The sequence below is a fragment of the Eucyclogobius newberryi genome, unplaced genomic scaffold (genome assembly GCF_026437365.1).
Source record: "Eucyclogobius newberryi isolate DKJ021-1_F unplaced genomic scaffold, fEucNew1.0.hap1 SCAF_24, whole genome shotgun sequence".
Taxonomy (NCBI): Eukaryota; Metazoa; Chordata; class Actinopteri; order Gobiiformes; family Gobiidae; genus Eucyclogobius; species Eucyclogobius newberryi.
Window position 1 is genome coordinate 401,848 of NW_027315879.1, and position 27,444 is coordinate 429,291.

At 41.4% G+C, this 27,444-nt stretch overlaps 1 protein-coding gene across 1 annotated transcript in view; it reads left to right on the forward strand.

The window, feature by feature from the left end:
- Positions 1–27,444, forward strand: part of vps52 (VPS52 subunit of GARP complex) — a 96,746-nt gene that overhangs the window by 10,162 nt on the left and 59,140 nt on the right. The window contains exons 2-9 of the mRNA XM_072459616.1: positions 1,086–1,167; positions 1,282–1,334; positions 2,419–2,494; positions 4,283–4,350; positions 7,376–7,551; positions 8,791–8,941; positions 15,841–15,941; positions 16,362–16,494. Coding sequence (XP_072315717.1) covers positions 1,086–1,167; positions 1,282–1,334; positions 2,419–2,494; positions 4,283–4,350; positions 7,376–7,551; positions 8,791–8,941; positions 15,841–15,941; positions 16,362–16,494 — 840 coding nt within the window. The remainder of the gene's footprint in view (positions 1–1,085; positions 1,168–1,281; positions 1,335–2,418; positions 2,495–4,282; positions 4,351–7,375; positions 7,552–8,790; positions 8,942–15,840; positions 15,942–16,361; positions 16,495–27,444) is intronic.

Sequence of the window (27,444 nt, forward strand, 5' to 3'; positions counted from 1 at the left end):
ATAGTTTATGGTCTGTTCTGTCACACACACACACACACACACACACACACACACACACACACACACACACACACACACACACACACCTACCTCAATATTTTTCGATTGAACTTCATATTCTGGGTCACACCAGTAGCTATGTTGTATCTATAAGACAGTTGTCCATAATGATTGTAAGGGCAAAAACAATAAGGCCCTATGCCCTGTAGGGGCTCAGGCATATTAATGCAGAATATGTGTCCCTTAAAGTTTGCTCTTTATCACATTGTCTTGGCTGAAAATATTTTTGGATATTTTGTGTAAATAAAGCTGAGCAAAATAGTCTGTTTGCCGTAACCCGACCGATCCAGTATAAAACTAGCCGACTGAAAAAAAAATATCAGCATTTTGTAAAAAAAAAAACGCCAAATTCTTTAATTTTTCAAATATTTCGCAGACTCACCGACCTTTCTGTCCTAAAGCACCGCGTAGAATAATTGTATTGCGCTGGTAAACTTATCTTTCATCCCAAGGGATAAATAACGCATTGCGCAATGCATATGCGTCTTAATTTTTGGTCCTCCATATGAGTCTGTTTTGAATAGACCGTGCAGGAGGGGGCCTAGAGTGTCTTTAATATGTTAATTTGGCTCGGTCAGCGCCACTGGACTGGCCACCGCTCATGACGCTCTGCGTCATGGTGTGGCATCATTTAAATTTGACTTGCGCATTGCATTCTGGGTGGGAAACACGCCCAGCAGCGTCATCACAACAAACATGGCGGTGCCCGTGTCCCCAGCATGTTCCCCCCGCTCGCCTGACCCCTGGACTGTTGAAGCCTGACCCCTGGACTGTTGAAGCCTGACCCCAGGACTGTTGAAGCCTGACCCCAGGACTGTTGAAGCCTGACCCCTGGACTGTTGAAGCCTGACCCCTGGCGGTCACTCCGAGTCAAAAAATGGCAAAATTTTGATCTTTTTTTTGCCTTCAAAGTAAAAAAAATAAGAATTTACCTACCGGCCGACCCACTTAAAAAATGTTGGGTCGTGTTACAGCAAACAATCTATTTGGGGCGGCCTAAAGTCCATGTGTTTTTGTTGTTTCAGAAAGCAGAGGGTTTAGTGACCAACCTGAACTTAGGAGAGCTGGATCTCACCACAGATGAGTTTATCCTGGATGAAGTGGACAGTAAGACTCTCACTCTACTCTCTTTAGTGTCTAATCATTTGCAAAGACAAATGTATATTTTTTCAACTGAAAACAATAAAATCATTTTGCGTACATGTTTCTTCTCTGTTCTAGTTCATATTCAAGCAAATCTAGAGGACGACCTGGTGAAGGAGGCACTTAAAACTGTAAGTAATTGAGGGTACAGTAGAGGAGGATGGTATAGAAACATTTATAATATCACAATTGTTATTTTGGAGGTATGCAAAAGCAGAATATAGCGCAATAATAGAGCAGGGATCACAAATAAACCTTCCTTGTAATTTGACAATCTGTGTGGTATTTGGCAAACAATGGTAAAGCGGTAGCGCATTTTTCCTGCTGCTTATGGTCAGTGTAAAAAGCACGACCGCTGTGTTCCAGCGGTCAAATTCTTAAACCCTCTGGTAACCTTGAAAGCTGGTCACCTTCAGGACCCTCGAGGGTCAACTAAAAATGTACGTAGATTTATATATTTTTTTCTACTTTCAAAACTCAATCTCTCTATTTACTAAATCTACCGTAATTTTGTGCGTGTGCACGTGTCGCGTGTCAGTAGTCTGTTAGGTTTAATGTCTTGTGAATTTTTAGTGGTTTTTTTAACCTGCCTTCAGACAACGGATTTAATATAGCTTTTGTGCCAACTACATTTATGTTGAAGCTGTTGCTGATACATTGATTAATATGCACTGTCTTAATTCAGCCATAGATACAATAGATATATACCATTGGAACATACTTGCAACTGCAGGCAAAAAGGCCCTCACAACAAAATGATTGATACTAACTGAACCAATAATCCAGGACTGGATTAACATTATAATTGTTGTTCCGATACAATTTCTTTGGATCTGATCAAATACTGATACTTGGTCTCAAGGTATGTGCCGATACCAAAGAATTGAGTTTAGTGCACTTTTGCACCACAGAATGGACCCAAGAGGACCAAGAATATATGAATAACTCAAATTCTAAGGGGGATGAAAAAAAATTCCGATTCTGTTGAAGGCAAGTTTATTTTTAGAGCACAATTTGTACACAAGGCAATGTAAAGTGCTTCACACAACAGGAGAAAATGCATAAAAATCACAAAACAGATGAAGACATTAAAGGTCAGAATGCAAAGACAATCCTTTCAGCACAGTTAAACAAAACTATTTTTAGTTTAGTATAGTCAAGAGTAGAACCTGTCTTACATCTTCAGGAAGACTGTTGAGTGTGTTTGTGTTTCAGGGTGTGGATCTGAGGCAATACTCCAAGCAAGTGGAAACTGAGCTGCAAAGGATCGAGCAGGCCTCCATCAAAGACTGTATCCTTCTTTTTGACCCACTGGCATGGTTTCCTTTAGTGGCCAATTAGGTTTTCCCCGAGGGCCATATTCAAATCCAAGCAAGTGGCAGTTGGCCAGATCAATGTGATCATTGGTAGAACAAATGGTCACAAGAAAATGTCAGTAAAACATAGGCTTAAAGGCTGAATGGACGATTTTTTTTGGCCGAAATCTCTTATTTCCTCGTGGCGTGGACTGCCGATTAGTCCTGCCACGTATCAATCATAAAACGCACCTATCGCTCACCTGCAGCCGCATGTGGCTCGTCCCACGTTTCCGCGTGTCTAAGCGCATTGATCTATAATAATATAGTTCCCTCTGTGTACGGGGCAAAATGAAGACGGAGAAAGACAGTTCGAGCTGACTCAGAAGAAGACGGAAATCTACAGGAGACGAGAGATGCGATGCGATCTTTCGTGCTAATAAACAAACGCACGTGTGTGTTGTATCAGTCCGCACGGGGGAGTGCGGATGTGCACTTCCACCTGCGTTCTCAAAACGCTGAAAAATCGTCCATTGCACCTTTAATCTAGGATCATTTCATCTCATCAGATCTATTAAAGATAAGATGTGCGGACATGTGTACTATAGTGAAGCCAATAAAAGAGTTTACACAATAATTATTATCTTGCAGGGGATGAAAACCGGCTAAGGCCTGGAAATGTCCAGGTCTGCTTTAAGGCCACACACTACAGGCTATCTCGACATAAAAGCTTCCACCTGAAAACAACATTGTCCCATCTGCACCTAAAGAGCTTTTTTTTTATTTAATTAAATCCGCTTCATCCAATTAAATCCGCTTCATCCATAGATTTCTCTGGGACATTTTAACTTCAGAGGTTGTTTTCTCCAAATGTATTTTCCCTCACTGGGACATAAAGATCAACCCTTAAAGTAGCATCTACACACGTTATAATCTTAGACTCAATAAGATTTTAATGGATTGTACTGAATGAATTGATTATATCTAATCTAAACCTGATTAATTAAAGTTTAATTTAAAAAATGGCACATTTTAAAGGTTTATATTTATTAAATCAGAAAAGGTTTATTGCTTTTGTCAGTGAACTGAATTCACAGGCTAGGAAATCCCCTGAGAATTTCGTTCACTGACGATGGCTGATTTTCAGTTAAAAAGTATATATGGTATTTCTATAGTTTCTCATGTTCCTTATTGCGGATGTTACCATCCCATGGTACCGCAATGTCCACCACCACGGCTTTCCTCTGACCCTTGTCAACCACCACTATGTCCGGTTGGTTCGCCATTACCATTCGGTCTGTCTGTATCTGGAAGTCCCAGAGGACCTTGGCTCGGTTGTTTCCACCACCTTTGGAGGTGTCCCACTATGTTCTTGGGGTCTCCAGCCCGTACTCTGCGCAGATGTTGCACATCTTGCACCCTGCAGTTATGTGCGGGATGGTCTCAGGGCCCCCTTTGCACAGCCTACACCTTGGGTCTTGTCTGGTGTGGTAGATCTGGGCCTCTATTGAGGCCCAGATCTAAGAACAGACACACACACACACACAGACGCACACGCACATACACACGCACACACGTGCACGCACACACACGCCCACACACAATAAGGAACACGAGAAACAACAAGTTTGTGTTATGTGGCCTACTTTGAAAGTATAGAATAATAGAAATAGTATTACTTAAACATAATGATACTCAACAATTTAAATTCAGTAAATCTAGTAGAAGAAAGCACTTTCTATCAATGGAGACCTTTTGTAGTTTCTTGATCACACCATCCTCAGATATTAAAGAGAGTCAGAACATTGCCTCTCTCCACAACCAGATCACGGCCTGTGACTCCATTCTCGAGGTAGGACTACTCGCATCCATGTTATTGTTGTGCAGAAGACAATATGCTAGCTGAATAACTGCAGCCTTTGTTATTTGCTGACTGGGACAATTTAGATCTGGTCGTAATAATTTCACCAATCGACAGTCGAGTGTGAACTCATAAAAATCAGACCACTTTAGGTACCTCTAAAAGAGGGCTAATCTATTGGTGGCCCCAGGCCAAATCCGGCACACTAAGCTTAAAGGTCCCATAACATGCAAAATCGACTTTTCAGAGCTTTTAACCTTCTTACATTGCTATTTGTGCTTCATATATGTACCAGAGTGTTTTTTTGATTGATTCCCGCAGTGTTTAGCTATATTACAGACCATCTCCTTTCCTCGAATCTCCAAACTGACGGGGGTTGTTCACAGGACCGCGTCATAATCACAGGCACGCATCATCATCCCCCCTCTCCACCCGCCTGCCGCCTGCCGCCTCCCGCCCCCTTCCCCCTGGCTCCGCGCAGCTGCAGGCTCGTCTCCTCATACAAGCCCCGGAGTTTTTCTGCTTCAATTTACGAGGAAACACGGCTCAAAGAGGCCCAAAACTTCATTAATGATATTGCACTCTTTACTATTATCACAATGGTGAAGTTTTATGTGGCAGTTGATGCAGCAACCGGGAAAATAAACTGAGAGAAGTTCTATCCGATACCGAAAAACCAGGAAATAAGAGCGCGATGGACATAAGACGTGTGTGTGTGTGTGTGTGTGTGTGTGTGTGTGTGTGTGTGTGTGTGTGTGTGTGTGTGTGTGTGTGTGTGTGTGTGTGTGTGTGTGTGTGTGTGTGTGTGTGTGTGTGTGTGTGTGTGTGTGTGTGTGTGTGTGTGTGTGTGTGTGTGTGTGTGTGTGTGTGTGTGTGTGTGTGTGTGTGTGTGTGTGTGTGTGTGTGTGTGTGTGTGTGTGTGTGTGTGTGTGTGTGTGTGTGTGTGTGTGTGTGTGTGTGTGTGTGTGTGTGTGTGTGTGTGTGTGTGTGTGTGTGTGTGGGGAATAAACACCAGATTTATTTAGGCTCAAAGTAGTGTTGATCTGAAGTTCTATTGTTACTCAGTCGCGCGGCAGGAGCGGAGCAGAGCTGTGGGGCTATGTCACGGGTGGGCGGGGCACACACGCGCTCTCTGAGACTACGTCACGGGTTGGGCGGGGGAGCCAGATCGCTCTTCGCAAGGGTGGGGGCGAATATCAAACCAAGCCGTCTGCATTTCCGGGTTGGTGAGGGGGTCCAAGGTCTGGGTGATATTTCTTAACTATTATGTTAAGGGTGTTGCACAACCCTTATTATTATCAATTATACACTTAGGATAGACTACGAAACGTGAAAAAAAGCACGTTATGGCACCTTTAAAGGTGGAATGGACGATTTTTTTTCAGCAAATTTTTTATCATATTTCCTCGTGGCGTGGATAAATCATTTGTCCTGCCACGTATCAATCATAAAACGCACCTATCACCAATATTTGTCAGATTGCCACAGTAACATGATTGCAGATCGAGGTATGCCATCCATGGCTTTTTCGAACAGAATGGTAAGAAGAATGTCTGTGCCAAATTTTATTTGTCTGTGTCTAAGTACACTTTTTGGGGTTTCATTCATATGTTCAAAGGGACGCTGTAGAGCCTTTGTAAAATATAGATATATGTATAAATACGTCATTGCGTTCAGCTCATCATTTTGCACAAAACGTATATTAAAGTTTTGACACTTACATTTTTTTTGTTGTTAACGAGCTTGCCACGCCCACATTTGGAAATGTATCAAAAATCAAAATAATTAACTCTGATCGCACATGGGTGTAGTTCATTTTGAAAAAATGTCAAGCCTTTTGTCAGAAAATCCAAGGTGGCAAAAAATTAAGTATGAGTTGTAACATTTTGGCATTTTTTTCCACTATAAAAACTCAAGCTTGAGTCACATAATTTTGTCACATTGTGCCCGGTCAGAAAGCTAGCTACCATTGGACCGTGAAAGATATCCAAATAATTTGGATAACTTTTGATGTCCCACTCCTCCACACCATTTTCACCAAATTTCAGCTTTTTCGGGAGGAGTTCGTAAAAGTACCTCATTTGGAAAAACTCCTGAGTCATGCTTAGCAAATTTAATTTAATAAGGCCGACATTTGATTGGGCGGACGGCGTTACAGTAATGATATTTTTTACTTCTCGTCACCATCTTTGGGCCATTTCCTATCTCTCAATGGATTTTTTGTACATTTGGCGGTGCTGACATGCCAATTTTTTTACATTAGAAAAAGGAGATCTGGACTCCAAATCCAGGATCTTATTTTTCTTATTGTTGTTCTTCAACTCCAGCGTCGTCACCCTGGCCCGCAGGGCCTCCATCTCGGTCCTTACTGTCTGCAGATCATCTATTATCGGAATCACGCTGCTCTACTTCATTCACGCGCACTCGGTTACTCCCTCTGTTTTCAACTCAGCGACAACTGCAGCAGATACGGCCGGGCCCATGGCAGCTATCACCTCGGCTCTAAAAGACTCCATATCATGCTGCATTTCGTGTCTTATTTCGGACATCTTGAGCAATAACAGATGACCGTGGACCGTCCAGCTTTGTTTGATTTGGTCCCGTAGTGTTACCAGACTTGTGCCTTCCTTGTTTATGCATCCTTTGTTGTGCTTATGGATTCGGTGGGTCAACTGATGATTTTAAAGCCAAGTTTTCCGGCAGAGGTGTGGGTGCGTCAGCTGCCATAACCGGAAGTATCTCAGGTGTATTATTTATATGATATACAATATCTTAACATTTATAATGACAAATGCTTACAAAATGGAACCCTTGATCTGGAGTGTAACAAAATCATGATATTGGCAAATCTCCCACCCTTGTTTTTGCAGATGTAAAATACAGGGTTTACCTGGGATATTGACTTTATACATACACAAGTATACATGTAATTTAGTAATGTACAATTCCAGCCTTTGCTTTGCTGAATGTGAGCATAATGAAGCGTGTTTTGAAGAGGTTGTGCATGTGTGAACAGAGGATGGAGGGCATGCTGAGCGGCTTCCAGAGCGACCTGTCCTCCATCAGCAGTGAAATCCAGAGCCTCCAGCAGCAGTCAGTCAGCATGAACGTCAGGCTGAAGAACAGACAGGCTGTGCGCAGTCACCTCAGCCAGCTGGTGGACGAGCTGGTGGTGCCCGGAGCCATGATCAGGTGCCTCCAGAGACAACACAATAGCAATGTAATCACTCATCTGCAGCTGTGGTCCATGGTAGAAAACGTTTAGGTAGTAAGTTGGTACAGTAGACAATGTTTTTTTAAACAAGATGTTTTGACTTCAACAGAGAATAAATGCTAGCAATTTTCTTGAGATTTAAAATGACTTTCGGATGGAAGTCAAAATATCTTGTGTCCAGATGATCACCTTTGAAACGTTTTCTACCACATCACAATATCCACACTTCAGATATGTACAAGTCAAAGTAGTTTTAAAAGAGCCTTGTACAGATGTACAGTAAAAGCAGCTCTTATTGTCAAAATGAGAGCACTGTTTGCTGCCTCTAATTATAAAGCGTTTATCATTTACGAAGTAATGCTGGTGCGCTGTTAGCATGCTATTTGCTGTTAGCATGACCGTGATGGCAGAATTCCTGGCGTTGTCCACTGCCAGCATGTTTTGAAGCTGGACCTTTGAAATACTGTATCTATGCAAGTTAAATTGACATCTGTAGTAATTTCAACTTGCAAAACCATTTAAAATTTAGGTTAATTGTTCCATTTGACACAGTTTATTTTGTAAATTTACCTAATTTTAGTAAAGCATATTCTTTTATTACATTCAAGTCGGTGTAATCCCTCATTCCTCCATCAGTGTTTCATTGGAGAAAAAGATTAAATTTTAGACAAACAAACTGTAGAAAATGATTCAGTTGTAGTCATCTGGACAATCTTTTTATTAAAAAAAGTTGCATACAGTGTCATTTAAAAATGAAAATCTTGAAATATTCTGACGCCCTCCAGCTCACCACTGGACATGCGTTAAACAGTTTCCATATGCATTTTGATGACTAAATCAAGACTACTTTGATTAAGCATCAGAAAGAATATTGGATCTTTACCCTGCTCTTGACTTCACCATAGCGATACAGAGGCAGCAGCTGCAGGGCATCATCACATTTGTGAGCCAGCCAAGCCGCACGGCTTAAGCTTTAATTTTGTTTTGAAAATGAGCTTTCTCTTCGTTCTGGGTATTTTGATTAGTTTGATAACTGAAGCGGAATAATGGACGGTGTCTCTAATCTAAATGATCATGCTTATAATTTATGGATTTTATGTAAATTCCACATAATATAAAGATTTCTGACCAGGGTGAGGGAGCTCATCATCTAAAATCTCCACTCGGACTATGAAAACTCTTAGACAAGCCTAATATATTTCTGGATGTTTCTGCAGCACAATCCTGGACAGTCAAGTCACAGAGCAGGAATTTTTAGAACAACTTCACGAACTGAACAACAAGATCAACTTTGCCAAAGAGCTGAGCTTCAAGGAAACTCTAGCCTGTTCAGACATCCAGGATATTATGGACCGACTCAAACTTAAAGTAAGTACGCTGACTGCTACAAAAGACTAATATCTATTTAAAGGAATAATAGAGGAATTTTCGCAGATTTGAGAACTCAAGCGTGTGTTAGTCCCTCGGAAGCACTCAACAGCCCCGCTGCTACACATGCGTTTGTTTATTAGTGCGACGGATCGGATCGCATCACTCGTCTCCGCAGATTTCAATCTTTTCTGAGCTCGAACACATATTTCTCTGTCGTCATTTTGTACTTTACACTGAAGGAACTCGCTAAACACACACCGGCATATCAACCACGCATGCGCAGCCAGGGAAACATGCTGCTATCCTGGGAACGAGGCTGCAGGTGTGCAGTAGGACGAAAGGGATGATTGACATGTGGGAGAACTACTCTGTGCTGTCCACGCCACGAGGAAATGAGACTCAGATTGCGCGCCAAAAATCCTCTATTACTTTTAAGAGGTGTCCAAACATTGTCAATTGAGGGCCACTTATTGAAACATAGACAGAAGACCCCAGACCTATGGTCAATAATGGGAATTATTCAAAATAGTTGCGCTGATCTGTATAACAAATTGCCATCAAACAAAAATTCAGTCCCGGAACCTTAATATCAGGTATGACTCGCACAAAAGCCTATTTTTATTTTTTATCCTATAGAAGATTTAAATTGTTTTATGTTGCATCGATCACCAAGACAAGTTCCACTGTTTGAATTCTGTACATTGACAATGGCAATAAACCTTTTCTGATTCTGATTCAGAAAAGTCATAATTTTAAGTTATAATCTGAGGATTTTATTTTATTGCATTTTGATTTTTGACTTTTTTTAAAGTTTAAAACATAGAAAAACGAACAGACACAAAACAGGACCAGAGAGCAAAATTACAAATAAAAATACAAATAGAAAACTAACCAATGAAACACAATCATGTCCCATTGAAGGTCAAATTTGTCAGTTTCCAAATTTAGTCCAAATGTTAGTTTTTCCATTTATCTGATGTCCGTTAGACTGTCAGTCCAGTCCTTGATCATTGGTGATGTTTGTGTCATCCATTTCTTTGTGATGGCCTTTTTTCCTGCTTCCAAAAGTACATTCCAAAGGTATCCATTTATTGTATCCATGGCAGGAGTTTTGAGGCCCAAATACATAGTTCTAAAGTTCAGAGGGATGGCAACACCAAAAACAGTCTGCAGAGCATTGTCAACCTCATTCCAATATTTTTGAGCAACTGGACAGTCCCAGAACACGTGATAGTGGTTTGCCTCCTGGTGACAAAATTCCCTCCAGACATGTGACCCAGAGATTCTTAACTGGATTAAATTTCCATACCCAATGTGATGTAACTTTAAAAGAAAATTGGTCCAATGTCAGGATACAAAATTAATGTACAACAAACTTAAATCATCTCATTCTGACAACCTGTCATGGAATTAGCCATAAACCAATGCTATTCCTTAACACAGAGAACACAATTCAACTTAGAATATGAAACGATACAGAAACGTCAGACTTTTGTGTAGCATGCATGGGAGAAACTGTCGGGCCGGGTCGCCAAGGCTGTTGTAAGCAGCCTGGCGACCCTCCTTAGTCTCACGACATTTTTTCTCATGCAGGTTGGTTTTATTACAAGTTATGAAATAGGCGGGTCACATTCTCATTGGTCAGCTTCACATCAAGGCACTTGTTTTTTTTACAACAGTTGGTATTTTCCTTAGAGATAAAGCATGGGTAATGTCGGTGTAATCCCTCATTCGTCCAGGCGTGTTCCATAGTAGAAAAAGCTTCAGTTGTAGTCATCTGGACTCAGTTAGAAAAAATAGCCGTTTCGACTCTCATCCAAGAGTCATTGTCAATAAAAGAATTTAGATCGAGAACTCCGATATTAATACTGTTCTGTGGTAAGACCCGCCCATTGGGAGGAGCCTTCCTGAAGTAGAAAGAGTTGTTTGTTTCAACAGAAACTCCCCCCTTGTATCTACCGAGCTAGCCTATTCAGAATTTTAATGGCCTATTAGAATCCTCTTTGTCTTTGTGAGACCCTGGCTCAACCACCCTGAGTACCTGATTAGTATCTAAGTGTCCTGGTCCTGGTCCTCTACCTTTCCAGGGGTTCAGTATTCCATTATAGATACCAGGAAGATTGAATCTTAGCCCTCCATTTCTGTTTAAAGAAGGTCTTTCTTTTTTAACAAAAATAGCTTCCTTGACTCTTTTCTCCATCTTTTCTCCCTGCTTAAAACCTTCACCTCACCGTCTTCAAACGAGTGATTAGAGGCTTCAAGATGGAGATGCACGGCACTCTGAGGTCCTGAACTAGTATTTCTTCTGTGCTGATAAAGCCTCTTGTGTAGAGGCTGTTTCGTCTCACCTATGTACCGTTCTTTACAGCTTTCTTCACTGCATTGGATCGAATAAACTACATTGCTCTGTTTTTGAGTCGGCAACTTGTCCTTAGGGTGAACCAGTCTTTGTCTTAAAGTGTTTCCTGGTTTAAAATAAACAGGGACTTCGTGTTGTCTAAAAATTCTCTGCAGTTTTTCCGACAGGCCAGACACATAAGGGATAGAAACACCCTTCCTTCTCTGTTCAGTTTCCCTTTTGTCCTGCTTCTTGGTTCTCTTCACTCTGTTGAGAGCCCAAGCGGGGTAACCACAGGCTGAGAGGGCATTTCGGACATGTTTTTCCTCTTTCTTCTTGCCCTCTGAGCTGGTGGGCACACCTTGAGCTCTGTGTTGTAAGGTTCTGATCACACCCAGCTTGTGCTGTAGTGGGTGGTTGGAACCAAAGAGCAGATACTGGTCCGTGTGTGTAGGTTTCCTATATACTTCTATTTGGAGTTTCCCGTCCTCTCCTCTGATCGTGGAACAATCAAGAAAGGCCAAGCGATTCTCCTTAGCGTCTTCTCTTGTAAAGGGGAATATTTAAATTGTATAAATGTATTTACAATTTCAGCAGCCACTCTACTGATTATATTAAGGATAGATAGGAAAGAGAGGGTCACATTACTCTGGCTTAGGGATGCATACCTAAACCCACGTTCAGGTTCAAGTCCTGATTCGAATCCAGAGGTTTAGGTTCAGGTCCGGACCTAATGAGTCCGGCTGAACTCATGCCATTTTTACATAATGTTACAACAGCATAACACAAGCTACTTCGCTAAATTAAGTTGAAGACACTTAAACAAGGACGACTATCAAACACAAGGCTTAACTGCAGATTGAAATAAACTCAACTTGTCTGCTTTATTCACTGTTTTTAACAGAAGCTACAACTTACAAATCACAAGCTACTAGCTACAAGCTAGCTGCTAAACTATAGCTTAACAGTTCACACACATTCATGTGTTTCACTTGAGGAACAAGAGCATGTTGAGTATTGTTGACAGGGTCAGTCTGGGTCAAGGGTCAAAGCAGCCGTTTCATCTGATACAATGTTTTGCCTTTAGACACATTTCCACTCTTTAATTTTGCAGATCCATTAGCATCAAAAGTCAGGTAAAAACCTTCAAACAGACAAACACAGTGTAAATAATTAAGTTAGTGTAAAATAACAAAAACAAAAACTAGCATAAAAGTCAACTTGAATCACTATAAAGCAAACTCAAAAGTAGAATATGAAAATATTTTACACAACAAATCAAAATAATACAACATATTAGCAGCATTAAACACCAGACCATATTTAACAACTGTAGAATACAAATACAAAATACTATTACAAAATATAAACTCCAATTTATGAATGCAGCAATTAAGCAATATTACTTTGACTTAGTATTTACTTAATGCCAAATACATCACACCACAACATAACACTTAAGTTATTTTATTCATATTTACACCCAGACAATCACAACATCGCACCCAAGTTTAAAACAGTTCAGATAAAGCCAGCAATCTCACCGACTTGTGGATACACGGTTCCGCGCTGTCTCTCGCATCTTTAAACTTATTTCGCCAGCTTCAACTTCTGCCCTGAAGACGCGTGCGTCGCTAAATAGGGTCCGTGTGCTCCATTGACAGCGATGCATGGCAGTGTTTACGTCTTTTCCAGCGCGAATTTCGCGATCAATGGAAGGTTTAAGATGGTCTAGATTCTAGAACAAAAAGGATATAGTATGTGAGTGCTAAATTTTATATGAGTCCAGAATCGAATCACCGGGGTTTCGTTTTTTTTGGACCTGAACCGAAACGTTTTACAAGTACAGATCCGGTCCGTCGTAGCGGTACGCATCCCTACTCTGGCTTAGGAAGAATATAAAAATATATGTGCATCTCAGTGCAGAACCACGAAATCACATGTTTGAAGAGAATTCTGTTGGAAAAATGGGACTATCAATTTGTTCACAAGTTTTGGACTGAGATCAACAAAGCCTTACGGACAGTTTATGACATCACCATCCCGCTGGACTTCAGGACTCTGTATTTGGGCCTCAGGACTCCTGCCATGGGCACAACCAGCAGCTCTCTCTGGAGCCTCCTCCTGGCAGTTGTGAAAAAGACTCTTACAAAAAATGAAAGACACAAAGCACAACAGTCAAGGACTGGACTAACATAATATTGGACATTCAAAACAAATGACGCAATTGACAGACTCTGGACTAGATGGGATGTTTTCTTTGGGTTTTTTGTGCCATGATTTGTTTCTACTTTTGTTTCTTGTTTGTTGGATGTCTACTGATTTTGGTTTATGTCTATTTCCGGTCTTGTTTTGTTTCACTGTGTTTGTTCTTTTGTTATACATAAAAAAGAAACACTTGAATGTGATAAACTAACTCTCCACTAGTGCTGGGTAGATGATGTGTCAAGATGTGTGCTACACATTCCCTATAGAGGAGATGCAGTGACGTCACGCCGTCACGTGGCTCCACTGTTGTGGACGCCAGAAAGACGAGCGCGCACGTAAACGAGCCAGAAAGATCGCAGATTACGGCTGATACTGGAGTCATCCTGGACCCAAGATGGGTAAATTTTGCAGTGCAATTGGAGGCACCAATCGTCGGGAAACAACAGACAGAGTTTATTTCTACAGAATCCCGAAAAACACGGAAATAATTGGCTAGCAGCCATACAACGCGAGCACTGGACACTAGGCTACTTGGCTACTTGTAGCATAGTAGCCGAGGCAAAACTCCGTCTGTTGTTTCCTGACGATTGGTGCATCCAATTGTACAGCAAGATTTACCCATCTTGGGTCTAGGATGACTCCAATATTAGCCGAAATCTGCAATCTTTCTGGCGTGTTTACGTGCATAATGTATTTAGCCTCGGCTACTAGCCTGCTACTAGTAGCACACGGATACACGCACACCGATACAGATTTGTTGATCAGGTAATTGTATATGTCTGGGTAGCGTGTTACTGCCGAAGAGCCGCGACTCGCTGAAAACACTGGCTGTAACATCGCTTTTGGCAGGGAGCACGGGTCTGGGCATCCTATCTCACCAATCTTGGATAAATAACGCTCTTTGTGAGGGTCTGACAACCTCGCAGCATATTCAGAAAGTCCATAATTTGCAGAAAGGTCCGACATCACAGTGCATGTATCGTGTATCCGTGTGCGTATCAGTGTGTTCTTGCAGTCCGCAACGATTGTGCAACTGAATCACGTGACGGTGTGATATCAGGTGCACGTCCTCTATACTGTGTTGACACTGTATCAATGCCCTCTATTGGACCATCTGGTGGTCTAAAAAAAGGTAGGCCTACTGCTTTCTAAGCAGACACTTAACACAACACTGGGCTCTTTCATAGCATAAAAATGCTAACACTGAATCGAATATGTTCTGATGATCAACAAATAAGAGAACTTGGTAAGAAGCAAATTCAATCTTCGTAAAATAAACAGTCTATTGTACAGTAGAATAGGGTGTAATGAAAGGAGCGACTCGAAATGAACACGAGCAACACCTAAGGAAACAGTAGATGTGTTGGTCACATGACTTTTCTTAAAGTGACGCGGAGTGACACTGCTTGACACTTTCAGAGCTTGACACGTGTGTTTGCGCTTTGACTAGTTTGGCCCATCACTATCCACACAAATCCCATGGACAATGATGTACAAAGTGTCTTCATGTGTTGCTCATTGTCCCACTGTCCAGGACAAGGCCTCTATTTTTGCTGTTCTGTTTGTGTTTGTGCCGCTCTGGTCATGTTTGTGCCGCTCTGACACCAGAAATGATGGACTTTGCTGGGCACATACCCCAGGGCTTTATGGTCATCCACCAACACTCAAAAGTGCATTTTTATTGAAAGAACAGTGAAACATTTTCACAGTTTTCCGGCTAATCTGAGCAACATCACAATTGCACCAACACAATTAAATCATGAATAAATTAAATTGATCTTCAAATGTTTCTTTATATTATTTATTGACACATTAGATTAATTGTGCATTGTGGAAGTTAGTAAAAGGATGAGACAAGAGGAATGGTTTAGTCTCTGCTTTATTCACTTCCATCAACCTAAATACATTCACCACACCCGTCAAAACACCTCCACCCTTTCTTTGCCCCTTCACAATAATATGTTTTGTGTGCGAGACATAAATAATACAGGTTTGCCATAGCATTAAATTAATTGATTGTGTATTGATGCAATTTTGGCACACAAAATACTCCATATACCTCAAAATAATAAGAATAGAAAAGCATTTGACACACACACAGATTACTAAAGTAAATGGCTACAATGCGGCATGTTTACAGCTTGTATTTTCATTCACATGCTCTTTCCCCAACAAATTTAATAAAATGATTAGACGGTTACTCTTACTTGAGGCAGTTTCTCCCAATACTATTACTTAATTATTTTTTCTTTGGATCTCTACTTTCTAAGTCTAGTTCTTTCTTGAAATGTTTCTGCTGAACTGAAATAATTAAAGACGTAACAATTGTTACAACTTGTTTTGTTCTCAGGCTGTGTCAAAGATCAGAGAATTTATTCTACAGAAGATTTATGCCTTCAGGAAACCCATGACCAACTACCAGATCCCCCAGAACACTTTACTCAAATACAGGTAATACTTTTACCGTCATAATTTACTTTGGATGCAGATTGGCAGAGCATGGATTGACATAGTGCAAGCTGCAGAGAATCTAATTACACAAATAGGTGAACTTTTCAGAACAGATTTAGAACAATCTCTATATCAGAACTACTAAAAGACAACATGGTGGAATGGATCAAAATTATATTTTGTGTTTAAAATTTCATTCTATTATGTTTCTTTTAATTTTTATTATGGTATCATTTGTGCCTATTTCTTTAGAAATGTTTGTACTGTGACACCAGCTCCTAGTTTCACCCTTTTAAGTTGTTTGACAAGCATGTTTTAGAATTCACAATACTTCTTGTAACTTGTCCACTTAATTTGTTTTCATATGCTGTCCTTAGTGTATGAAAATGTTCTCTTCAGTGACCACTTGACTTTCCACAGGTTTTTCTACCAGTTTCTTTTGGCCAATGAGAGAACAGTGGCCAAAGAGATCAGAGATGAGTACGTAGACACCATGAGTAAAATCTACTTTAGCTACTTCAAGTCGTACAGCAGCCGCCTGCTCAAAGTACAGGTCAGTTATTCTTTAAAGCACTTTGACTTAAGCCCTACTTTGTTTTTCAGAAACATTTTAATTTTTTTGTTATTTATTTTTAAACACAAAAAAACACATGAAAAGACACAGGACCAGAGAAAACATAGCAAGCAAAAGAGACAAAAAATATATAGATAGATAGATAGATAGATAGATAGATATAGAGGGGGGATGATGACGCGTGCTTGCCCTTATGACGCGGTCTTGCCCCACCGCCCGTCAGTTTGTAGATTGGAGGAAAGGAGATAGTCTGTAATATAGCTAAACACTGCGGGAATCAATCAAAAAAACACTCTGGGTACATATATGAAGCACAAATAGCAATGTAAGACGGTTAAAAGCTCTGAAAAGTCGATTTTGCATGTTATGGGACCTTTTAAGGAGTTGAAAAAAGTTGTCTACTTTATGACATCATAAGCAGACATTCAATGATGGATGCTACTTGTAACACTTCTGATGCCATTGGGTTGATTATATTGATCCCACCGAACTATAAGAAAACAGAGCAACTGAAAAGGTAAAAAAGAAAACAAAAGGGTTCATGCTGAAAACGGGCATCGAACCCAAAACCTGATCAATAAAAATATCGTAAAAGGGAGGGAAGTCCAATCCTAATGACGGCCCCCCCCCAAAAAAAAAAAAACTCCCCAGTCACTCCTGACACCAATCCTCAAAAAGAACTGGATATTTGACCTCATTGACTCGCCACACCCCGATGCATTCTGCAAGTATTTTCCAATATCTGGAGCAAAGAAGACACGCTTGTCTTTGTACTGGAGGTCTCTTTTAACCCTTGCAGCCTTCAAGATGCGTTCCTTCACACGATCGCTAAGAAACCTCATGCCTCGTGGTTTATCAGCTGCTGGTCTTGGTTTGCCCAGGAGATTGTGATGGGAGGAGATGATCTCTGGAATAATCTTCTTCAAAAAACTTTCTGTATCCTTTCCTTCATCTCATCTCACAAGCCTCGGGTTCGGTGAGATGATGATCGGTGATCTGGACTCCAAATCTAGGATCTTATTTTTCAATTTTTTTTTCTCCGACTCCCCTTTGGATGCAAAGAAGCAGCTAGAATCCCCATCATGGTAACCATGTTAGCTATGTTAGCTTTGTTAGCTTGTGCTGCGGGCTGTTTTCCAATAGGACTGTGGGCCGCTTTGGTCCCTTTGGTCCCTTTGGTCCCTTCGGTCCCTTCGGTCCCTTCGATCCCTTCCTTGTTCATTAATCTTTTGTTCTTCCTCTTAGGGTTTAGGTGATTTTAAAGCAGAGTTTTGCAGCAGCGGTGAGAGTCCACTTTGTCGGGCTTCCCTCCATTTTATGATCTTTTATACAATCGGCTTTGGGTTCGGTGCATATTATTTTTTACAAAAAACACATTTAAGCGATATAGAACATAAAAAAAATTTAATAATACTATTCATCATACAGAGGCAAACACAGGAGGGGAATTTTGAACAGTTTTGAATGGAACGACAAAAAAGTCAGATATTTACTATTTAAAGGAACTATTATCAAATCAAATCAATTTATTTTTGTAAGGCCCAAAATCACAACAACAGTTGCCTCTGAGGGCCACAGGGAGAAATGAATCAACAATGTCTGTGGTGGCGATGAAGTCAGACAATGTCTGTGGTGGCGATGAAGTCAGACAATGTCTGTGGTGGCGAGGGACGATGTCCCAGGGTCCTCTGTCCTTAGACTCTCCTTCTCGGCCAGGAAAAACTACAAAAAAAACCTCTTTGGGAAAAAAGCGTAGAAACCTGGAGGAGTTCCAGTGAAGGAGAGATCCGACTCTCACAGACGGACAGACGGACACGAGGAGACTGGAGCTGGACCCACTCTTCAGGCAGATGAGGGACCGACTGAGGCGAACTGGACCCACTCTTCAGGCAGAAGAGGGACCGTCTGAGTCGAGCTGGACCCACTCTTCAGGCAGATGAGGGACCGTCGGAGGCGAACTGGACCCACTCTTCAGGCAGATGAGGGACCGTCGGAGGCGAGCTGGACCCACTCTTCAGGCAGATGAGGGACCGTCGGAGGCGAGCTGGACCCACTCTTCAGGCAGATGAGGGACCGACTGAGTCGAGCTGGAGCCACTCTTCAGGCAGATGAGGGACCGTCCACACAGGGCAGGGACCACTTCACCAGGGGAGGGACATCTGGGTCCACAGGTCCTCAGGAGTGAGAGAAAGAAAAAGAAGGCGGTGAACAGTTTGCAAGTGGAATCAAAAAATAAATATAGTTTGATAGCATAAGTAGTCAGAAGAGGATAGTGCTCAAGTCTGTCAGGGTATTTGAACACCCTGCAAAGTTCTCCCTCTTAGAATTTATGGAGAGGTCTGCATTTCCACTGTGAGAGATGTGATCTAAAAAAAATAACAAATCTGGAAATCACATTGTATGATTTTTAAATTATTCATTAATATATAATGAACTATTTATATTTATTTATCTGCAAGAAAAACAAACTACTGGAGGTAAATCATGCCAAGAAGGGGAGTCCTCAAATGCTACAGGAAATTAAAAAGATAAGAGGGGAAACTATGACCTGATCTCACACAAAATATTTTAAAATAAAAGAAAATGTACTTTACCAAACAAAGATATTATGAGAGTGGATCACAATTTTCTAAATCGTTTGGAGACGGGATTAAAATACATTTTATTTGTGAAGAGTTGTGGTGTGTGGTGGCCTTTCTGAGCGCTTAGTGTAAATGTGTCCTTTTTGCTGCTTTGTTTCTTTGGTTCACTTTAGTTAGTGCTTAGCTCATGAAGTGCTACCACAACATTGTAAACATTGGCTCTGTTCTCTCATTGGCTTCTGTAAAGTGATTATGGCTGTATCCGTGTTTACTGGACTGACATTGACATGTAAATGAGTCATTAATGGTCAGATTTTATGCATATTAATTACAGCAACACACATTACAGGCTCGGCGCAGGTTCACAAAGTCACTTCAATAGTCTAAGTCTATCAAAGAATGTGAAAAACTTTCAGCCTTTAAAATTCACTGTTACGAGGGAGAATAACAGTAAATGTTGCCTTAATAAACCCCATTTAGAATGAATAGAGCCTGACACGTTTTAGAATCAGCTGCCTATAAACTATTTTACTTTGTAAATATCTGCCGTTATATTGGCGATCGGTACATTCAGCTTCCTTTATATTGGCCTTCCAAAATCGGTCGTACCCTCAAAACATATAAACTAAACAAATATGTTCACATCTTAAAGTGGTTAGCTTATGACCAAGGTTTTACACCGAACCGCACACATGTGAGATTTCAAGTCTGGATAACGAAAGGAATTAAGATCTTCTACTAAACAGGACTCGTATAGGTATTTACAAATAAGAGTTATTATAACCAAAATATTTAAGACAAATGATAATTATAACCCTGTGACTGAAATATTTATTCAGGTCAATAAATCAAAACTTTCAAGGGGATTAATATCTAAAAGTATTTACAATTTGGACTGCCACTCTACTGATTACATTAAAAGAGGGGTCTTTTTTTTTCTTTTTTCTTTTTTTTTTTTATGGACAAGGAGTGTGAAAGTGTACATCTCAGTGAAGAATTCTGTTGGAAAAATATAACGCCATGTCAAAGTTTTCATTATTCAGAAGGTAATGTTTACTGTTGGAGAAACTGTGGCACCAGGAAGCAAGCCACAATCACGTGTCCTGCTCAGAAATGTGGGACTGAAATCAAATTTAACAAGACTTTGGACTCGGCCGTGATGTTATTTCTGTAAATGTTCTGTGTAGCATATTTTCTTTTCTCTATTGCTCTCTGGTCGTGTTCTATGTTTTTGTTTCATATGTTTGTTTCTTAAAATAATGAGAACAAATACAATTAGGAATTCAAAAAAATAATCATGGAAAACCAAAATAACAGTGAATGTCACAATGACAAAACACAAAGTCACCAAACTAAACTGTGAGCAATTAACATAATTATATATACTATATATTAATGATGATACTGACGTCGGCATCGCATTTTCGATAGGCTCATATTCTCTGCTATTATGAGACCAGCAAACAGCAAGCCAGCACCCCTAATGGTCACGGTTAGTACTCTACCCAGCCACACCAGAATTACACCATTTCTATAGAACATTTGGAGTTGGTTTGTCAGTATAAATTGCATAGAGACTACACACATCCACTGAAAAATAAACGGACAAAAGAGTGAACTGTGACATTTGAATGTAGCACTGTAATAATACCTGCATCACGACTCATTAGTGAGTCACATGGCCACCACTATAAAGTCCTTTATTTGTCCTCAGCTGAGGTGGATGTAACACGGACGTATCCATTAGAAAGTAGATGGGGAGTCTTTATTACGAGTTCACCTGGGGAGACTCGATATTTTCAATTGATTTTGCCATTGTTAGTTTTCGAATGTTATTAACTCTGATGGAACCAAACACATGAATTACAGAAACGCAAAACGGATTAAAACATTAAAAGGAAATCAAAAGGATCGTGTGGAAAATATGCACTGAACTCAAAACCTGATCATATAAAAGATCGCAAAGAGGAGGAATGTCCATTCCCAGTCTACTCCCCGGCTCCTGGAACCAGTCCTCACAGAGAACTGGATACACCACCTCCCCAGACCACCATGCTCCTCAGCCCTCTACATGTATTTTCATATTGTACCACAAACCTTATCTCCCACATTTGACATTTGGATGAGTGGATGCAATTAGACACACTATGCTTTTAGAGACTCTTGGGATCACCAATAGGCCAGCATTTTGAGCGCGAAGAGCTCTGATTGGATGATATGGTACTATAGCATCTTTGAGGTAGGATGCGGCCATGTCATTTATGGCTTTGTAAGTCAGGACCAGGATTTTAAATTTGATTCTAAACTCTACCGGGAGCCAGCGAAGAGACTCGAGCACCGGCGCAATGTGCTCTCTTTAGTTCCTGTTAGTACCGGTAGTATTGCTGCTGTGTTTTGAAACATTTGAAAGCTTTTTCAATTGTGTCAAACGCTGCGCTGAGGTCTAACAGAACCAGGATTGAGACCAGTCCATCGTCAGCAGCTAATAACAAATCATTTGTGACTTTAAAGGAATAATAGAGGATTTTTTGCCACTTTGAGAACTCAAGCGACTTCTAGTCCCTTTTTAAAATGTGTGTGTGCACAATCACCCCCACCCTCCTGTTCTTTCCAAGAGGCCGCCCACCATCAACCCTCGTGCATGAGCACACAACAGCCCGGCTCCTACACCTGCGCCTGTTTATTACATCTCTCGTCTCCGCAGATTTCCGTCTCTTCTGAGCTGGAACTCAGTCTTTCTCTAAAGTCATTTTTGTACTTTACACTGAAGGAACTCGCTAAACACACACCAGCATATCAACCACACATGCGCAGCCAGGGAAACGTGCTGCTATCCTGGGAATGAGGCTGCAGGTGTATGGTTGGTGATCTCCGCCATAAGTAGATATTTGCTCCGCGCATCAAATATTTACTCCATTATTCAACATCGCATTATTTCCAACCAATGAGGTGGCTAATTTTGTCTATTTGGAGCGCGCATCAAAAAACTCCCGCCATATTTAGGAGGTTTACAGTATTATAAGTCAAACAATGATGGCAGCCCCCACAGGCGTTAGAAATGCCTATTTACAACGTTTTCAAATCAATTTCACTCATTGCTTAAATGTTTTGAGTGCTGGAAATGATGCAGAAAGTGTTATAGGGAGGTGAGTGACCTGATAATATGATTTGTTTCAATGTGTCATAACCAGGCTTTATGACTTACTTCAAATATGCAAAACACTACAAGCTCAGTGCCCTGGTATAGACCTGTGCCGTGTGATATTGATATGTTCAATATAATTTAATGAATAACATATCCAAAATTCATCAAAATCGGACCAGAGGAAGCTGAGATAATTGACTCTCAGGTTCTAACGATACCTTAACATAGACGAGCGATAAATGGACACTTTGTTCACTCAAAATGCATCTGTGGGATTTGAGGGCCCTCAACATGAAAAGTTTCCAAATAAAGAACAAATCACAGGCCAAATTATCCCAAAATTGTTAATTATATTTCACCGGCAGAACTATGGAACTAATTTAATATAAAATAACCACCTGAAACATTGTTATAGAAATGGGTATCCTCTAAAAACGGTCCCTCTTCTGCCTGAAGAGTGGGTCCAGCTCGACTCAGACGGTCCCTCTTCTGCCTGAAGCTCCAGTCTCCTTGTGTCCGTCTGTCCGTCTGTGGGAGTCGGATCTCTCCTTCACTGGAACTCCTCCAGGTTTCTACGCTTTTTTCCCAAAGAGGTTTTTTTTGTAGTTTTTCCTGGCCGAGAAGGAGAGTCTAAGGACAGAGGACCCTGGGACATCGTCCCTCGCCACCACAGACATTGTCTGACTTCATCGCCACCACAGACATTGTCTGACTTCATCGCCACCACAGACATTGTTGATTCATTTCTCTCTGTGGCCCTCAGAGGCAACTGTTGTTGTGATTTTGGGCCTTACAAAAATAAATTGATTTGATTTGATTTGATTTGAAAAATGAACTCTGAATAGATAATCACCTTTTAGTTTAAAAATATGTCATTAACAATTCTATGATGAGTGTTTTAATTAACACCTAAACGTGTCATAAACACAAGAGGACTCCTGGCACATGTGATGAACTCCTGAGTAGATCTAGATATTAAAGGAAATCCGCCTGGATGAAGCACCATCTTGAAGACAGTACAGATAATAAGCTTTCAATGAAACCCAATTTACTGGAGACCACACTTCTTAATTTTCGATGCGCGCCCCAATCTTTCCAGATCTGTGACATGATTGGTTGTTTTTGATGTGTGGAGTAAAACATTTGATGCGCGGAGCAAATATCTACTTATGGACAAAATTAGCCACCTCTTTGGTTGGAAATTATGCGCCCACGCATTATTTAGTCCGCGGAGTAAATATTTGATGAGCGGAGCAAATATCTACTTATGGCGGAGATCGCCAACCATAGCAGGTGTGCAGTAGCACGCAGGGAATGATTGACATGAGGGAGAACTACTCGGCTGTCCACGCCACGAGGAAATGAGACTCCTATTGCTCACCAAAAATCCACTATTATTCCTTTAACTAGCGCAGTTTCAGTGCTGTGGTGGGCTCTGAACCCTGACTTCAAATAAGTTATTGTCCTGTAGATGGTGACAAAGCTGTTAAACTACAACTCTTTCGAGAGATTTTTAGACAAAGGGAAGATTTTAGATAGGTCTGTAGTTTACCAATCTGTCGGGATTGAGGTTAGGGTTTTTCAAAAGCTGTTTAAAGGACTGTGGAACATAACCAGTTTCTAGTGAGTCTGTTTGGAATCAGGTCTAGGATACGCGTTGAGGTTTTAGAGGACATAATGGCTGAAGTTATCTCTGCTTGATCAACTGCAATGAACCTTTCTAGAGTTACTGATGGCTTTATATGGGACACTGTGCTGATAAAGCCTTTTGTGCAGTGGCTGTTCAGACTCTTTTTCTGTGATTTTTGTGAGGGTCTTTTTCGCTGCAGCCAGGAGGAGGCTCCAGAGAGAGCTGCTTGGAGTCCTGAGGCCCAACTACATAGTTCTGAAATCCAGTGGGATTTTGATGTCATAAATTGTCTGTAAGGCTTTGATCTCAGTCCAAAACTTGTGAACAACAGGCCAATCCCAAAACACATGATAGTGGTTTGCCACATCCTGTCCAACAGCATTTCCCTGTGAGTAACGGCATATTTTTCTAAATTTCACAACAACAAAAAAATACTGTCCAGATGAGTACAACTGAATCTTTTTCTACAGTATAATGCAAATTTGTCCAAACAAGACCAAATACAATCAGTTTGAATCCTTTCTGTAAACTCAATTTACCCACCATGACCGAAGTGCAATCAAAATACTAAATAACAATACAATCTCCAGGGAGTGGTTCACCTCAGAGTGGTATAAAACTCTAAAAGACACACTTACTCCTTTTGATTTTTACCATTTTTTAACTTGGCCCTTAAAAAGCTCAGATGCCCCAAAGTTGGAAGGAATCTTTACACATAATGAATCCTATACAAAAGCAACAAAACAAAGCTGTAATAATAAGTTTAGATGCTGTGAAAAACTTAATGATTTAATAATAAACATCAAGAATCTAAATTAATGGTCACGTGACTGACCCACTGACTTTGGGTTAACATTTTAAACTTATGATCAAGGTTTTGTACCAAATAGACTTAACAGGACTGGATTACAAAAGGTATAAAGGTTTTTCACCAGATTGTAAAAGATAATCACATGAAGCTTTGATATGTTGAAGGAATCCCTTGACTTCGTGAAAGAGTACTATTACGTATTTAAAAATAAGGAGTTGTCATAACCAAGAAATGAAACAAAGTAGTGACCATAATGTCCCTCTGAATGAAAGTTTTACCAAGGCTTATAAATCAGTGCTCATTATTCACAAGAAAATGCAGACTGTTGGAGATACTGTGGCACAACGAGGCACACACGTGCGTTTGTTTATTAGCGCAACGGAGCGCATCGCATCGCTCGTCTCCCGTAGATTTCTGGCCACTTCTGCGTCAGCTTGAACAGTCTTTCTCAGTCTTCATTTTGCCCCGTACACTGAGGGAACTATATTATGATAGATCCATGCGCTTAGGCACGCGGAAACGTGAGCACGAACCGCACGCGGCTGCAGGTGAGCGATAGGTGGGCTTTATGAATGACACGTGGCAGGACTAATGATTTATCCACGCCACGAGGAAATATGATTAAAAAAAATGCTGAAAAAAATCATCCATACCACCTTTAACAATGCACTGCAGACATCAAGTTTCTTCTCCCTGTAAACAAACTGCTGCACCTCCAGCCATGACTCCGTAAAACTGATCAAGTTTGCGGACGACACCACCCTCATCGGGCTCATCTCGGACGGGGATGAGGAGGGAGGTGGACCGGCTGGTGTCCTGGTGCAGCGGTAACAACCTGGAGTTCAATACCCAGAAGACGGTGGAGATGATTTGGACTTCAGAAAAGTCACAGCCCCCCCTCACTATCACAGAATCACCCATCACCACCGTGGACTCCTTCGGCTTCCTCGGCACCACCATCACCCAGGACCTCAAGTCCTGGGTGATGAGGGAGCCCACCATCAGCTCCCTCAACAAGAAGGTCCAGCAGAGGATGTACTTCCTGCGACAGCTGAGGAAAGCCAAGCTGCCAGGGCAGATGATGATGCAGTTCTACACGGCCATCATTGAGTCCATCCTCATCTCCTCCATCACCGTGTGGTACACTGGAGCCACAGCCAGGGACAAACGGAGACTACAGCGCCCTATGCTGAGAAGGTGATCGGCTGCAGACTTCCATCTCTGCAGGACCTGTACGTCCCCAGGGCTCAGGGTCGTGCAGGTCGGACTACAGCCGACCCTTCTCACCCTGGATACGCACTATTTGAGCCACTCCCCTCAGACAGGAGGCCACTCCTCTCAGGCAGAGGGCCGTTCCCCTCAGGCAGGAGGCCGTTCCCCTCAGGCAGGAGGCCGTTCCCCTCAGGCAGAGGGCCGTTCCCCTCAGGCAGAGGGCCGTTCCCCTCAGGCAGAGGGCCGTTCCCCTCAGGCAGAGGGCCGTTCCCCTCAGGCAGAGGGCCGTTCCCCTCAGGCAGAGGGCTGTTCCCCTCAGGCAGGAGGCCGTTCCCCTCAGGCAGGAGGCCGTTCCCCTCAGGCAGGAGGCCACTCCCCTCAGGCCAATGCCTGAGGGGAGTGGCCTACAGGGAGTGGTGAGTTTCTTTTCCTCTGCCGTTGGACTCATGAACACTTCTTAAAACACCTGTCACTTTGATTAAATTATAGTTAAATTATAGTTAATCACTCTCTGCACTTTTCACTTTCTGCACTACATTGTGCTATCATTGCTCAGTGTTTTATGTTGCACCGAATCACCAAAGCAACTTTCTATGTTTGTGAATTCTGTTCATTAGCAAAGGCAATAAACCTTTTCTCATTATAATACAAAGAAGAGTAGTCTCAAGTGAAACTGTAAACATCCATCATCAGGAGGTTCTGCCAGGTAGGCAGGGCTGAAATAATTGTCAAATATAAGAATAAGAATATTGATATTGCAACATTTGGGTATGTCCAACTATTGTGCACAGGGCAAAATAGGCGGGTGTTTTCAGGTTAACAGCCATATTGCATTTAACAAAAAATGTCCACTATGGTGCGGCCCTACAAAGGAACATTCCAGGCAAAGCAGAGCAGTAACTACTTGAATTACACTAGATTATTTACTGCGGACAGAAATGACATTAAAGGGCCTATATCATGCAAAATTGACTTTTCAGAGCTTTTAACGTCCTTACAGTGCAATTGGTACCTCATATGCCCAACGTTTTTTAATTGATTCCTGCAGTCTTTAGCTAGGGAACAGTTTCTATCCTTCCCCTCGGATGAGCAGAGGAACGGGGCCTACTCACCAGGATGACGCGGCACGCTTCCCTGTTTCAGACCCTCCTCCAGGAAGCACTCTGTACTTTTAACACTTAGGGGAGACTATGAAATGGGAAAATGGCATAGTATAGTTGGTGCCAGTTCTTGTTTTTTGAGCCAGGCCCAGTAATTAGAGATATAAATCATAAATAAGGACAAGACGTTTTCGAATGTTTATGGCAAAATCTAGCAAACTTGGACCTGCTTTCCACCTTCATGTTAAACTGTAGGAAGCTCTTTAGAATTTGAAATCTCATGATGACTTACTATTGTATAAATTCAGGGTTCAGAATAAGCGGTATCGCATCGCAAAATGCGACGCAATTTCTCTCATGCGATGCATTCGTCAGAAAAAAGTGCTTTTGTATCGCAGCTTTTGCGATACAAAAATGTGTGTTCAATTGTGTAACCAAAGCGCCTAAAA